This window comes from Primulina tabacum, chromosome 5 (assembly GCF_025594145.1).
Source record: "Primulina tabacum isolate GXHZ01 chromosome 5, ASM2559414v2, whole genome shotgun sequence".
Taxonomy (NCBI): Eukaryota; Viridiplantae; Streptophyta; class Magnoliopsida; order Lamiales; family Gesneriaceae; genus Primulina; species Primulina tabacum.
Window position 1 is genome coordinate 2,375,717 of NC_134554.1, and position 15,115 is coordinate 2,390,831.

The 15,115-nt window shown below is 34.7% G+C and overlaps 3 protein-coding genes and 1 long non-coding RNA gene across 6 annotated transcripts; 3 read left to right on the forward strand and 1 right to left on the reverse strand.

Moving 5' to 3' along the window:
- The first annotated feature begins 2,382 nt into the window (after positions 1-2,382).
- Positions 2,383-8,975, forward strand: LOC142545412 (protein HLB1-like). 2 transcript variants are annotated; one of them, XM_075652594.1, is made up of 14 exons: positions 2,384-2,924; positions 4,287-4,409; positions 4,933-5,002; positions 5,270-5,383; positions 5,791-5,874; positions 6,110-6,160; positions 6,372-6,401; positions 6,561-6,623; positions 6,735-6,800; positions 6,939-7,067; positions 7,664-7,699; positions 7,805-7,924; positions 8,384-8,569; positions 8,674-8,975. In XM_075652594.1, the coding sequence occupies exons 1-14, from the start codon at positions 2,470-2,472 to the stop codon at positions 8,782-8,784; spliced, it is 1,638 nt and encodes a 545-aa protein (XP_075508709.1). In that variant the 5' UTR covers positions 2,384-2,469; the 3' UTR covers positions 8,785-8,975. The 2 variants fall into 2 exon arrangements, with proteins under 2 accessions (XP_075508710.1, XP_075508709.1); XM_075652595.1 differs by lacking the exons at positions 7,805-7,924; positions 8,384-8,569; positions 8,674-8,975 and having other exon boundaries at positions 2,383-2,924; positions 7,236-7,699.
- A 359-nt stretch (positions 8,976-9,334) lies between these two features.
- Positions 9,335-11,907, forward strand: LOC142545413 (uncharacterized). The gene is made up of 3 exons (XM_075652596.1): positions 9,335-9,789; positions 10,523-10,856; positions 11,332-11,907. The coding sequence occupies exons 1-3, from the start codon at positions 9,361-9,363 to the stop codon at positions 11,523-11,525; spliced, it is 957 nt and encodes a 318-aa protein (XP_075508711.1). The 5' UTR covers positions 9,335-9,360; the 3' UTR covers positions 11,526-11,907.
- Positions 11,908-12,284: 377 nt separating this feature from the next.
- LOC142545414 (uncharacterized) lies at positions 12,285-14,682 on the forward strand. 2 transcript variants are annotated; one of them, XM_075652598.1, is made up of 6 exons: positions 12,285-12,584; positions 12,781-12,987; positions 13,084-13,163; positions 13,858-13,933; positions 14,004-14,114; positions 14,198-14,682. In XM_075652598.1, exons 1-6 carry the CDS (start codon positions 12,468-12,470, stop codon positions 14,216-14,218), a joined length of 612 nt encoding a protein of 203 aa, XP_075508713.1. In that variant the 5' UTR covers positions 12,285-12,467; the 3' UTR covers positions 14,219-14,682. The 2 variants fall into 2 exon arrangements, with proteins under 2 accessions (XP_075508713.1, XP_075508712.1); XM_075652597.1 differs by having other exon boundaries at positions 12,286-12,584; positions 14,193-14,682.
- LOC142545415 (uncharacterized) lies at positions 13,427-13,895 on the reverse strand. The gene is made up of 2 exons (XR_012820267.1): positions 13,757-13,895; positions 13,427-13,673 (listed from the first exon to the last, which is right to left on the reverse strand). It is a non-coding gene; the product is annotated as an uncharacterized LOC142545415 (long non-coding RNA).
- Positions 14,683-15,115: the final 433 nt, after the last annotated feature.

Consider the following 15,115-nt stretch of genomic DNA (forward strand, 5'->3'; position numbering starts at 1 on the left):
AACCTAATTATTCATAGGAGGAATTGACTTGGTTAAATAATCACGCGTACCAAACAGTTGACTAGGCAGGATAAAAAAAATAATACCCCTAATCCTGTCAACCAAACACTCCCTTATAGTACACGTGGGGTACATGTATATACGATATAATGGATATGCACTTGCCAACTTGCAATGGTCACGCTTATCTTCTGATTTAACATTTTGAAGAACATTTCATGAACTTTATCAGCATATTTCTAAGAGGATCTGTACTCCACATTGGTTCGATTTCGATTTAATCATTTTTCTTAGCTAAAACTGAGCCGATAATATGTTAGTTTAAGATAAAAACTTGTGTGAGACGGTATCATGGGTCGTATTTTGTGAGACATATATCTTATTTGAGTCATCCATGAAATAAGTACTACTTTTTATGCTAAATATCGGTAGGGTTGATCGTCTCATAGATAAAGATTCGTGAGACCGTCTAACAAGAGACATACTCTTAATTTAAACCACATGTAGTAACAAAAGGAAAATATTTTTTCCCAAGTATGTTAATCTACTTCAAATCAAAATTGAACCTTAAATTTTAATTCCAATTTTTTTGGGCAAAATATATAATGAGTTAAAAAAAGTTACTTTTTGATTTGTTTTGTTTTTTTGTTTTTAGTTTTCTTATTAAACATAAAAGAAAATATAGACAATTTGGTTTCCATAATCAAAGTTTCGAAGTCGCTTCTCGATTATAATATAATGTACACTACCATTTTTTACATTGTAATCAAATGCTCAAACTGATAATTCATATTCAAATATTATTCATTTAATGTGCCGAGTGGTATATCTTTTTTGACGTGAACATCCCATTTACTCGTGCACAATGGAATATTCTGTAAATGTAGTAACATGTGTAGCAATCTGATATAATCTAATCTTGAAATGGTAGGAATTTCCAACGCCCACGTGTTTCCATAATCTCATGGACCGACACAGACTCACAAAACGCCCCACACCACCCCACCCACCCCACCCCACCCCACCCCACCACTAATTTGCCATATGGGAAATGATGCACTCCATGACATCGGTCACTATACCTCAATCAACGTATATTTGCACCAACAATTCATTATATTGCATTCTATCCACTAAGACCTTTTTAAAATATCTTTAAAAAAAAAAAAGAACTTTTTCATATCTCGAATGTTATCGCTTGTTGTAATAATTTAGGTGTATGCAGCATGTACAGGGAATGGAATATCCTTATCGCTATCACTCTTGTGACTGGAGTGACATAATCTCTCACAATATCCGAAAGATCCACTCTTGGCGGGGCCTGTATGTGCTAGAGATGGCATAGTTGGTTTTGGGCCCCAAAGTTTTTTGAAGACTTTGTCCACCACAGCGGCCCATTCCTCGACCAAACAAATATTCAACTCTAGAAATATAACGTCAGATGACAGAAAATAATAATCATATTATCTATATCATGTTATTATGTTTGATATTATTAGAGTAACTAACTTTTGATATGATGGTCTGTTTTAATAATTATATATATTAAATAAAGTGTTAAAATTTTAATTTAAGTTGCATGTAGCTTAACGAATAGAGTCTTGCTTTCCTAAACATCAAGTTTATAATTATATTTTGATTCTCATTTAAATATAAATAAAATAAATTATAAAAAATATTACAATCACGCAACGCATACATTGAAATAAAGTTTGAGATCTTTTAGAATAATTAATTTTTGGTATCATGATTTGTTTTAATAATTATATATATTAATAAAGTGTTAAAATTTTTATGCAAGTTACATGTTACTTAAAAGATAGAGCCTTGTTTTTCTAAACATCAAGTTTATAATTATATTTATATCATCACTTGGATATAAACAAAATTAAATTATAAAAAATATTACAAGCACCTAACGTAGGAATACTAGTATAATTTTTTTTAAAAAGTGTAGGAAAAAACATAAAACCAGAAAAAATTTCCAAAAAACTTATAAATAGAACCAAACACTGCTGAAATACGAACCAAACAAGACAAAACATAAGGGCACCCACAATATTTGACACCACCAAATATTTACAATTGTATCTTCTTGATTTGTGTGCAAAATGAATAACTATTCATATTTTTTTTCATTTTTTTAATATTTTTAATTAAATTTTCTAATTTTAATAATCATTTAAATATTTTTTAATATTAAAAAATATTCAGAAATATTTTTAATGTTTTTTATAAAATTGTAAGGTATTTTATTTAAATAAAAAACTATCAATCAAAGTGACAGTGTTAAAGATATTTGATCGTGAAATGTGAGATATTTGAATAATGAAATATTTGATTAATGATCGACAACATTTGGAGAAAATACATCTACCACTACTGTGGATGTGGATGGCCTAAGAAGCCTTCTTGAAGAGAAGCAAGTTTCGAAGAAGAACAGATCTCAGGCATCCAATTTCAAAACCAATGTCTTCCAAAGATTATCAATCGGAATTACAAAATGGAGAACCCGATCCCGAAGCTGCTGTTGCACCGCTATCCTCCGATACTCTAGTTAATCCCGAACCGCCGTCTTCCGATCCCGAAGCTACTGACGAACCGCCGGCCTCCAGTACGGAAGCCATTGTCTCACCTCCATCCTCCGATCCCGAAGCTACTGATGCACCGCCTGCCGCTGAGCCAGATCCCCATCTCGTCCATGCTCTACCAGTCAATACGGAAGCATCACCGGAAGAAGAAATTTCGTCAGAGTTGAGGGATGTTGACTCGCGTGCTGTGCAATCTAACGAAGCTACCGGGACTGAAGCGAAGCTGACTAAGGCAGAGGGGAATAGGACCTTCACTATGCGGGAATTGTTGAATGAATTGAAAAATGGAGATCTAAAGAACGAGGACGCAAGAGAGGTCGATACTCCTCATAGGTCTGGTCTGTCAGTTTCAGGAAAAGAAATAATGATTCATTTTTGTTTGATCAATTCAGGAGATCATTTAATGAATTTGATTGAATTAATTTAAGCAAATTAATCAGAAGTCCGTGGACTTGAGGCTTATGGTGTTTTGGGATTTAGAAGTTCATTGCTTAAGTGCAATTCTTGGAATTTTTTTTTTTTTTGATAAAAAAACATCTGATCCAGGATTAATGAGACGTGAAGAAGAGCCGCAATGCAGTAGTTTTGGATCTTCAAGAACTATGGTTCTTGGGAAAAAAAACGAATCTTGACGATTTGGCATGTTAAACTAAAACTCCATAAGTACAATCTGATCACCATATCATACATATATGTTTACGGAAAAGGCGGGCAAAATTAAAATGTATACATCAGTACTATGCTAATTGTTTGCGAGGGCATATGTTTTTGTTACTGATTAGGTTACGGCTGCAGAAAGTTAATGTCTTTGTTATCTGAATCAGTTTTCTCTGCATTGATGTCACTGTCTCTTTTGTGTGTCCTTATCTCTAATATCTTTTCAATAATCAGATCAGTATATGATGAGTGAATATCCGTAAACGGGCGTAAAGAGAAGAGTTTGTGTTGAGTTCATGCACCCCATTGTTTACTAAACTTTAATTCCTTCTGGTCCGTGTGTTTGCTGCATGACATTAGATGTTATTACGTTTACACATCATAGCAATGGCATCTTGCTGCAACTGTAATGTTTCTCCTGTGCTACATGCAGCCTTTTCCCAGTCCTTATTTTCACATTTAATTTGTCCGCTCTTTTTTTGCATCATTTATCTTATTTTGTCAGGTATCTTGTCTGTGAAGCTGATATAGATTTTCTTGTTTGTGAAAATGGTGGTATAAAGTGACCAAGCCCCATTTCCCTCTATATGATTCCTTCTCTTTAATAGTACATACTAGCGATTCTTGCACACGATGTGTGCATGTTCTGTAATTTTATTTTTATATGAATATATTGTGTCGGTTTAACCATGTTTCATCAAAAAAATTCTTATGTATGTTTTTTCTGGTAATAATCCAACACATATATATATATCACATGTTTTTAAAAATTTAATATTAAAAATTTATATGGTTATTAATAGTTGAGATAAGTATTTTAGAAAATTGTAGGAAAAATTCAAAATATTGAATTAAGATGGTTATTTTTATAAAGGTATTCTAGGAAGAACCATATAAAACACACCAAGAGACCGAGATGGTTATTATGTGGTGCTCTTCCATAATAATAGTAATAGATAACAGGGATTCTCCATCATTCTTTTAATTTACTGTGCGAATAAGCTCTGACTGTTTGTGTGGCTTCGTATGTTGTTTCAGTGAACCAATTTCGGAGCAGCAAATTGAACAGAATACCGCTGCTATGGAGTTGATTAATAGTGTTACTGGTCTTGATGAAGAAGGTAGATCTCGTCAAAAGGTTCTTACATTTGCTGCGAGAAGGTAGTTGCAAATTTTTTGGACCACATTATTCAGCGAATTTCAGTTCACATATTACTTCATTTTCTTCCTTTCTTTATGATGTTCCTAAGTCACTTATACTGGCTTAAGATTTGGCTCTATTTCCTTGCTGATACGGATTGCGTCACTGAAATCTGTACAAGTGCGTGCATGTGGGTGGGTGGGTGGCTCCAATGTATTCTTTTTGTAATTGCACCAGATCCTATATCACAACATTTTAGTAGCTGCAAAGAATCACCTTCTTACTGTATTTGATTTTTAGTTTTTGACCTCCCTGTGAAATACACGGTTATGTTAATTTATTTTGGGTTTATGCCCATATATTCATTGTACATGTTTATTGACTTTTAAAGATGAGTAATTAGTTGCTTGAAATGTATCATAAATATTCACAATCATGAGATTAACATCAATATAGCCATCATTGAAGCATTGTTCTCCTTTGGAACCCTTTCAGTGACACAGGCTGCATATTTCGCTTACACCATTGGGAATTTATTTGCAGATATGCTAGTGCGCTGGAGAGAAATCCAGAGGATTATGATGCTTTGTACAATTGGGCACTGGTTCTTCAGGTCTGATTGTCCAAATTAGACTTAGCTAATATGGTTAAAAGCTTTTTTTTTTCTTATTTAATTTGTTTTGGCTGCAGGAAATAATTGAGACATATACACTTGAACTGTATTAAGTCACATTGAAAATCTATGAATAGTAATAACATGGATAGTTACTCGATCTAAATTATTAGGATACCTTTCCTTGAATTACTCAGTCAATACGTGAAGTTCCATCCTCTTATAGCTGTTAATGTTTGAATACTTTGAACTCTGTTGTGCATATAGGAAAGTGCTGATAATGTAAGTCCAGAATCCAGTTCTCCTTCTAAGGATGCTTTACTTGAAGAGGCGTGTAAAAAGTACGAGGAGGCTACACGTCTCTGCCCTACGCTAAATGATGTATGTATCAACAGATGTAGTTTTCTGTTATTTTTTTGCATCCGGCCATTTAGGCATTGTTGATTGTTAAAATAGAAAGAAAAATGTTGCGGTGTCTTTTGGTTTCAGGAATTATGATGAGCCCTGTTTTACAATAAGATATGTGATTGTTGACAAGAATGCGCGAGTGCAATGCAAATATTTTCTACTTGAATTTTCATTTCATGCTGGCCTTTTAGGCACTTGAATCTTCTAGTCGAAACATGACTCAGATGGGAAGTTCTATCTTGATGTCATGTTTTATATTTGCTATGGTTGATCTGTTTAAGCTGGTCACACATTGTTTATTCCAGTTTCTTTTGTAGATATTTTTTAATAAGAGGTGTCCTATTTTAATTAAGATTTTTAAATCTTGACAATGATATTAGGCTTACTATAACTGGGCTATAGCAATCTCTGATCGGGCAAAGATGCGTGGCCGTACAAAGGAAGCCGAAGAACTTTGGAAACAGGTTGAATCCTTTTAAAAAAAATTCGATAATGCTATATGATTCTATAATGTGTATATAAATTGATTAGCATGTTCCTTCTATAAACTTTGACTTGAGTAGGCATCATGTGCTGGTGAATCTACCGTGCGATCTTTTCTGACTATAGTGAACGTCAGGACTTACATACCAAGACATTTGTGCCACCCATACAAGTAATAAATAGTTATGTAATTTCCTTTTGTTCTTAAATTTTCAGGCTACGAAAAATTATGAAAAGGCAGTCCGACTCAATTGGAACAGTCCCCAGGTAATTTTTCAGTTTATAAATCAAATTAAGAGTTACCTTGAATCATTTTTTAAGTTCAGATCATGAAATAGATGAATTGTGGTCCTCAAGCTGCTTATTTAACATCCAAGATCTCCACATTATTTTTTACCTTTTTCATCTAACGTGTAGCTCTGCTGTTTTTTATAATACTATTTTACTAATCTTATGTAATCTTCTGATAAATTTTTAGGCGCTTAACAATTGGGGACTTGCTTTGCAGGTACTTAAGAACTGTATATACCTTTTAAGAACCTCTTTCATATTTTGATGTTTTTTATTACTGTTGTAAGATTATATCTGGATATCTACTTTGCATTTTAATGCTTTTTTGTGCCTGAAACTCTTTCCTTTTCATTTATACGTCAAATCCATGTTTCAGGAACTGAGTGCCATAGTTCCTGCTCGTGAAAAACAGACCATAGTGAAAACTGCTATTAGTAAGGTATGAACTTCACTTGGCTCTGTAGGAGTGCCTTAATGGTATTATTAAACATATTTTGCATTTGATTCCCTTTCATATGATAACCTAATGCCTTTCATCTGTGAAAAGCAGTTCCGTGCTGCGATTCAGTTGCAGTTTGATTTTCACCGGGCAATTTACAATTTGGGAACTGTCCTGGTTAGTTGACCACTTGCCTCGTCCTTCATGACCTGGCAGCAAGTTAGCATTATCTTCATATTAATTTTACCCTAGTGATCATAATGTGATTTATGGACTGATTATATGACTCATGCTGATATGTGGTCCAATTTGCAGTATGGATTAGCAGAGGATATTTCAAGAACTGGAGGTCACGTTAGTGCAAAGGAGGTTACCCCTGATGAGTTTTATAGCCAGTCTGCTATCTACATTGCAGCTGCACATGCACTGAAACCTAATTACTCAGTATGCACGTTCTTTTTGAACCACATCTCGTTTAAGCATTATTTTACCTTTTCAAATCTGTCTTTTTTTGTTATTGTTATGTTGCTTGAATGCTGCCCCTAAATTATATTTCAAAGTTTTTACTGTAATTACTATATTTTTTTGTTCAACAAATTTCTCCATCTGCAGGACAATCCTTTGCATCCCTCCCTTGAACTCCGACTATTCTTCTCTAGTATTCTTTCACAGAACTCTACCCTTGCCAGGACCTTCTCTTTTATGAATTTATTTTTCCCATGTCCATTCTTTCCATCTGCTCAGTTTTCCATCTTGTTAAAATAAGTTATTTACTTTCTGCTTTTGCTAAAAAATGGAGATGCACTGAGATTAAAAGGGGGTTTCTTTCCTGTATTGCGTCTGTACGTCTCACTGAATTCAATGTTAAAACCAACAAGAAATTTCAAAACCCAATCAACATCCAAACTTTTTGTGGTGGGTACAATCATCCACATATTTTCCACTCATAATTACTAAAAGGATCAAGTCTTAGCAAATTCTTTTTAATCCGTTGAAAATATTTTTTGGACATTATCCATGCCATCTGTGATGTCAAACAGGTTTACACTAGTGCATTGAAGCTTGTACGCTCCATGGTAAGTATGCTGGTTTCTCAACATTTGTTATCATTTACTTTCATTATTCACACTTTGTGCTATATGTGGATAGGGAATCTGAATATCTGGAATTTTGTTTTTCAGCTGCCTCTACCATATCTTAAGGTTGGATATCTGACTGCGCCACCTGTGGGTATTCCAGTTGCACCTCATGGTGATTGGAAACGTACTCAGTTTGTACTAAACCATGAAGGGCTCCAACAGGTGTGGTAGATGGTTGTCAATTTTGTTTTCTTCTCAATCATTTAAATTTTGTCAACTGTTAGGTTCGATCTGTGATTGAATATATAAGTAATCCAAGTATTTCAAAGAATTCTATTTTCAACTCGGAATTAACCCCCTCTCGCCAATTTCAATAAAACCTTTCAACCACTCTGCTAATTTTTTTAACTAGCCTGTGCATAGGAACTTTAATATTTTTAGTAATAACTTGAATTGGTTAACTTCTAAGTTGTGGTTTTACTTTTGATTTTATCTTGTTTATTTGTGGCAGTAGAATGCCAGTCTTTAACTGATGTTCATTTTGTTGTATTTTCAATTGTATGTATCATGTTGGAAAATAATATGGTCAGATTCAAATTAATACGGGAGGACATCGTTTGAGGTTTCAACAAATTTATTATTATTTTAATTTTGATTGTAATTATGATTTGCAAATTTCAGATTATCAAACTGGAGCAGAGGCAATCCTCACCAAGTCTTTCATCAAAATCAGCAGATTCACCTATTAGCAAACCTGCAATAAAAGTGAATGTCGCGGATATAGTCTGTGTATCAGCTTGTGCTGATTTAACCTTGCCACCTGGTGCAGGCCTCTGCATTGAAACAATTGATGAACCAGTTTTCTTGGTATATCTTCCTTTTTAACACTTTCGGAGAACATGTCTTACTTCTGCATCGGTTTGTATGAAGCTTTCTGGTGTCTAAATTATCTTTTCAACTTTGTTGGGCAGGTTAGTGATTCTTGGGAATCTTTAGAGGGGTGGATTGATGCTATTCGACTAGTTTACACAATTTTTGCACGGGGAAAGAGTGATGTTTTGGCAGGTGTAATAACTGGGTAATGTAGGTGGTTGTTTCGAAATATTTTATCGGAGACCTCGCGCTTTACAAACCAGAAAGCCTGTTGTTCCAGGAGATTTTTGTATATTTATTGATGGTAGTTTATAAAATGAGGTTTATGATTGGCGTTTGTCGTGCCAATTTTATTGAATGTAAAACTTCTCAAAATAATAATAAAAAAAATTAAATTAAATACGTACGTGCAACATTTTTTAAAAATCATTGTGAGGATTTATTCTTTATACAATATTTGACTTCGTTTATTTCTTTTATTACCACCTTGTACATTGTCATGTAGAATTTACTTGACAAAAATTAGTATTTAGTTTTTTCCTGAAATAAATTGTTTTTATCTTATAAAGCAACCTCTTAATCTTATTATATTTGTTGTAAATGAAATTTGAAAGATTAAGATAAAAAAAAAAAAACCAACAAATTTTACTCCCACTAATCTTATGGATATATAAGATTCAAGATTGAACTGTAAGCATGAGATTGGAATTGATTTTGAGCTAATTCGACGATATATAATAATTATTCGAGTAAAGTACCAGAAATAATACGAAACGTCGAATGATATGAAACACTTGATATCTTCCAATCCTTTTTCCAGCGCATATCCCACCATGAAAACCGCAGTAACCACAATCCCTCCGTCAACCTACTGGAGGTCTCTGCTCCAAGAGAGATTTTACTTCACCCCCTCAATTATCAACCAAACGCTTTTGTCAATTTCGAGACCAGTCATGACTGTGAAATGCAGCAGAAACGGCGCCCCAGAAAGTGAAAATAGTGAGAGTTTGAAGGATTTGCTGTCTGATATGGTGGATGATAGAGTGGACCTACTGCTGAGCAAGGAAGAAAATCGGCTTTTGTTGGAAGGACTCGAGCAAGCCTCGCAGAGGGTCGAAAGGGCTAAGAGAGAGCTTGCTGATATTGAGAAGCAAGAAATCGAGGCCAGAATTATGAAGGACTATGTCAAGCAGCTAGAATCAAGAGCTTCCGAGGTTTGAAATTACAATGATATTGTTGACGTGTTTCGGGGTCGAAAGTTTTAACTTTTTCTGAAAACTCACAAAGAGGATTGGAAATTTTTAGTAAAGAAAAGAATTAATATAGCAAAACACTGCTTTAATTGAAGTTGGGTTGACTAAAATGATTTCTCTGATAGCATGAATTAGAAAGAAAATAGGCATCTGTTAAATGCATTGAATATCGATAATACGGAAATCATGCGGCCCACTTTGCATGTGCTGTTTTACGGGGCTTGTCAAAATTGCACAAGTACTTGATTTCACGTGTCTGGCCTCCAAGCGGGGAACAATACATGCTTCTTCTGCCAATTCATGTATGATAAAGCCTTCCTCGTGACAAATGAACCATGGTTATTTTGACAGTTTTGGTCACCGAAATATGATTGAGTAGAATAATTAGTTGTTAGACTGAAGCATCGGTGGTATAAAATATGTTCTAACCTCAACTAAACGCGAGTTAATAATGGTTCTTTGCTAGACACTTATGTAGTTTGAATTTGAATAATTCCAGCTGAGCAGAGCCAACCATACCCATTTACGCCAATGAGTTGAACTAATTGTGTGTGGCTTAACATTACTGCTTGCTGACTGATGTAATAACAATTGAAGATTTCAGAATTCCAGAAATAACCAATTTACTCTGACGAGTTGATCTAATTGTGTGTGGCTTAAAACTATTGCTTGCTGACTGATATAACAATTGAAGATTGCAGAATGCCAGAAAGAAATATTGGAAGCAAGATTGATGGTGGAAGAAGCAGAGCTTTTGTTGACAGAACAAGGCAAGGTTGTCTCAGCCAAAGATAAGGAGAGACTGGAATCTGTTAAAGCTGCATCAATCGCTGCTTTTACTGGCGTTCTTGCGCAACTTCCCATTTCGGTAACTCGGGTTGGTAGCGGCCCACAGCTGATTCTTCCTCTGGCAATCACCTTTGTTTGTTGTGCACTTTTTGGAGTAACTTTCCGCTATGCTATCAGAAGAGACTTGGACAGTTTTCATCTAAAATCAGGGACAGCTGCTGCCTTTGGCTTGGTCAAAGGTAATTAATACACAGCACTTGCTATATAAATTGGCATGAGTCATGATGCAAGTACATAAATGGAAAACAGAGACACTACAGTCACGGTTTTTCAACACTGAAGGAATGAACCCCCCTATAAAATGAGAAAGTGATGAGATTTTGATTCAGATCCCAAAAGTCCTCAATTAATATTGGATATACGTGAAATTCTTACAACTTTTCATTCATAAGATTCAAATTTGAGGGGATGAATTTAAAATCTCTATATATCAAAAGCATTCGAACAACTTGAATGGATTTGAAATTCTTAGTTTCAAATAACTTTATTCTAAGATAAGAACAGTCTAAATTGTATGCGACCATAGTGTCCATATCCTACACAACAGGAACTCTCCTAACTCAAAATCATCGAAGGATGTTTGGGAATGAATATAAATTAACTTATGAAGATGACACTGAATGTGTTAACTCCGTGATTTTATCCTCGATGCAGGCCTAGGTGCGGTGGAAGGTGGACCCCCATTGGAGCTAGATGCAAGCAGCATTTTGTCACACGCTTTTGATGGTGCTGTATACATTTCTGAAAGCCTTTTGATTTTTTCATTTGCTGGAGTAGCCCTAGATTTCTGCATCAATGTGGGAATTCTGAGTCCATTTCCAATTGATAAATCAGTTCCAAGGACATAACATAGGAAGCAAGAACATTTCCTCTTTGTTTTGATGCTCCTGTTTAGGGGAGCATGTGCTGAATCTATGCATTAATTGGATTGCCTGTTATAGTGGAGATTCTACTGCGGAGGTTGGTTTTCTAATTGATAGTCTACTTACTTACGAACCATGTAAGGAAAAATTTGTCCAGTAGGTTTCTTGAAGTTAAGATTTCAAGATTGGTGTGGGGGCTATGAATGGCAATATCATATGGTTATTACGAGAACTTCCCGTCGCATACCCAACAGTTTCGATCCATATTTTTTGTGTTGCAATACCCTTACGTCGCACGCCTAATACCTATCGCTAATCCTTTTTTAAGCACTCTCAATCCATATTTTATGTATTTAAATAAATTTTCTAGTTTTTCAAAAGAACACGTTCATTCTATTGTTTATTTTTTTCTATGAAACCTGTCATATTATTATACATGTATAACTCAATAAAAATCAAATAAAAACAAATGTTTTTGCCTTTTAAATCTGGTATTGTTCCTTTATGGTCAAATATTAAATGAATCAATATCTTGATGTGTTCTTCTTTGATTTCCTAAAATGGTACGGTCTTGCTAAAATAATATGAATATTAATTTATATCTTGAATTTTTTTATTTGTAAGTAATATATTAAATCTTAATTGTATTAAAATATATACATTATTGATGTAATAAATTTATACAGAATGGTTAAGTGTCACTATATATCATATAAAATGCTCCGTTTCTAAGGATACGATGAGAACCAAACCAACCAACCAACCATCCAAAGCTGAGCTCCCACTACTATATTTTGCACAGTTCTCAAATACTTTCTGATTGCAATTCTAATAATACTAATCAATTAAGAAATTAGAGAATCTAATCAGCAACTAGCCCTCCGATCATCACCCTCGCCGAACATTGGATGCCACCGCCGTTGACCAATGGTCCCTCTCACCTCCACTGCGTCTCAGGCAGCTTCCATTTCGCTAAAACCCAGTTTTATACCATCCCTCAAACCTCGTTATACCAGATATAATCAACTCAAAGTACTCAGACAGGTATGTGTGGTATTCTAGCGGAAAAAAGATACGTGCTTTAACTTCATTAGATTAGAAGTATGTGGGGCTCTTTGGTTTGTTATGATTTAGTGACAAATCCCTTCTAGAACTTGTGGGCATACGTCTATGACATAATTATTAGCGGAAGAATAAAGGGTTTTATTTATGAAGTTATTTTATTTTCTGTTCTGATTAGAGGAGGTTAAGGGGTGGGAAGTGCAAAGCGGAGTTCTCGGCTGACTCGCCGGTGGCCATGGCAATTGGCGCGTGTTTCCTTAACTCTCTGATTTTTCCGTTGGCTCCCTCACCGGAAGATGCGGAAGCAGAATCACTTATTGACTCAGCCCACGCGAGGTTTGCTGTGATGGGAATCATTAGCTTCATTCCTTATTTCAATTGGATGGTATTAATTTTTAAACTTATTAGTGATTCGATGATTGTATCGATTTACTTGTTTTTCGTGTATATTTATTATATGCTTGTTCTTATGCTCGTGTAGAGTTGGGTGTTTGCTTGGTTGGATACTGGGAATCGACGCTATGCAGTCTATGCTCTTGTCTATTTGGCTCCTTACTTGAGGTTTCACCCTTTCACTCTTTGTTTTCTTGAGTGAATCTTTTGTGCTTCTCTTGTGTGGAGACATGGAATGGAAATGGGAAATTTATCTCCTTGACTGTTCGTTATAGATGTAGTGAAGTACCAAAACATGATTTGAGAAAATTGTTGTGAAACGGTGTTGGGAGATAAATCAAGGTGCATTTCCAATTATAGTTATCAAACATCGGAAGTTTTAATTTGATGTATTTTACTAGGAAGTGGTCAGAAATGAGAATGAGGCTTGCATATTCTTTGAAGAAATGTTATTGTGCGTCAACGAGCTTACAATCATTTGATACATAAAAGGTCTTAATTTGTTTGACGTTCTTGAAATGCAGAGATGAAATCGTATGGCTTCAGTAAATATGTTACTCTGGATCGACACTGAGCTTCAATTGTCCTTGTTCTATAACAAACACTTGTTAATACTAAGGCATTTTTAGCATTCATATGACTTGTGTACAAGTTGCTTCATTAGTTGGCTTGGCTTGACTTAAAATTATGGAGCATGGATACGAGACGTGTCAGAGACTCGGAACCGACTTGGATGTTACGTGAAAGAAACAAAAGAAAACTAAAATTATTTAGAATGTGTTTATTCGGATCACATTATTGTGCCGGTATTTGAATAGTATTATTATCATTGAAATACATATATAATCTTTTTGTGCCGTAGGCCAAATTTATCAATATCTCCGGAGGAGAGCTGGCTGCCGATTGGTAGCATTCTTCTTTGCATCGCTCACATTCAGGTATACGACTTTTAAATCTGACTCACTGTTTTAACACCTTTATTTTATTACTTATTTTGTTTGTTGGCAGCTCGAAGCAAGTATTAAAAATGGAGATCTTCAGGGCTTCCAGTTATTTAATGAAGCAGCAAAACGTGTTTCATCTCTTACGCATAAGAAGAATGACAGGAACTATGAAGAGGTACAACACACACAAATATATAAGGATCTTGGTTAATCTTTCATCGGTTTGAACTCTTTAACTTTTTGTTTCGTAAAGGATAGAAAAAAAGGCCGCCGCCGTAACCTATCATCAGCATCCGAAAATTTTAGAAATCAGATAAAGGGTTGGAATGATCCCCAGAAACTTGTTCAAGATGATCAACACTCAAGTGAAGATGAAGAATACGATGAATGAACAAAATATCTCATCGTTTTATGAATCTATCATGCATTGGCGTCACTCAAGCGTGGTTGAGTGGAGTGGCTAATAACTTTAGTTGTTCCGTTTAGAAGGTATTATATCGGGTTTCGTTCTTCCATCGGACTTATGAAGTAGCAAGTTCTAATCCCATTTTTTGAGTTTTGTTTTATGTTAGCCGAAAGTGTCAACTAGCGTTGGAAAACTTAGTAGTCCGATCTAAACATGAGAAAATCATGTGTCTAAAAGCCCGTCCAATTGAATTTACTGGTTAACCAGGCGGGGATTGTTGAATATATGTGAACTCTACATATTTATTAATAGTATGTTGTAAATACAATTTCACGAATACAGAATGTGAATCTTTGTACCAGTATAATCTTTTTTTTTTTTAAGGCAATTGTACTAGTATTTCTTTGTTTTTCTTCACACAAAATAAAAATACTATTGCAAAATGCAAAATTTACAAATATATTTCAAATTTCATCTTTATTTAATATGTTCAGAAGATGGATGTACGTACGGAGAATATTTGGGATTAATATATTTTAATTCAAATGAAGTACTAAGTATGATTATATAAATATTTTTAAACGAGCCCCGTTTCCGTTTGAGAGTCATATTTTGCCAGACAAATTTGTGTGAGACGATCTCACGGATCGTATTTTGTGAGACAGATATCTTATTTGTGAATATCGGTAGGATTGATCCGTCTTACAGATAAAGATTCATGAAACCGTCTCACAAGAGACCTACTCATTTTGCAATTCACGGAGTTGGAA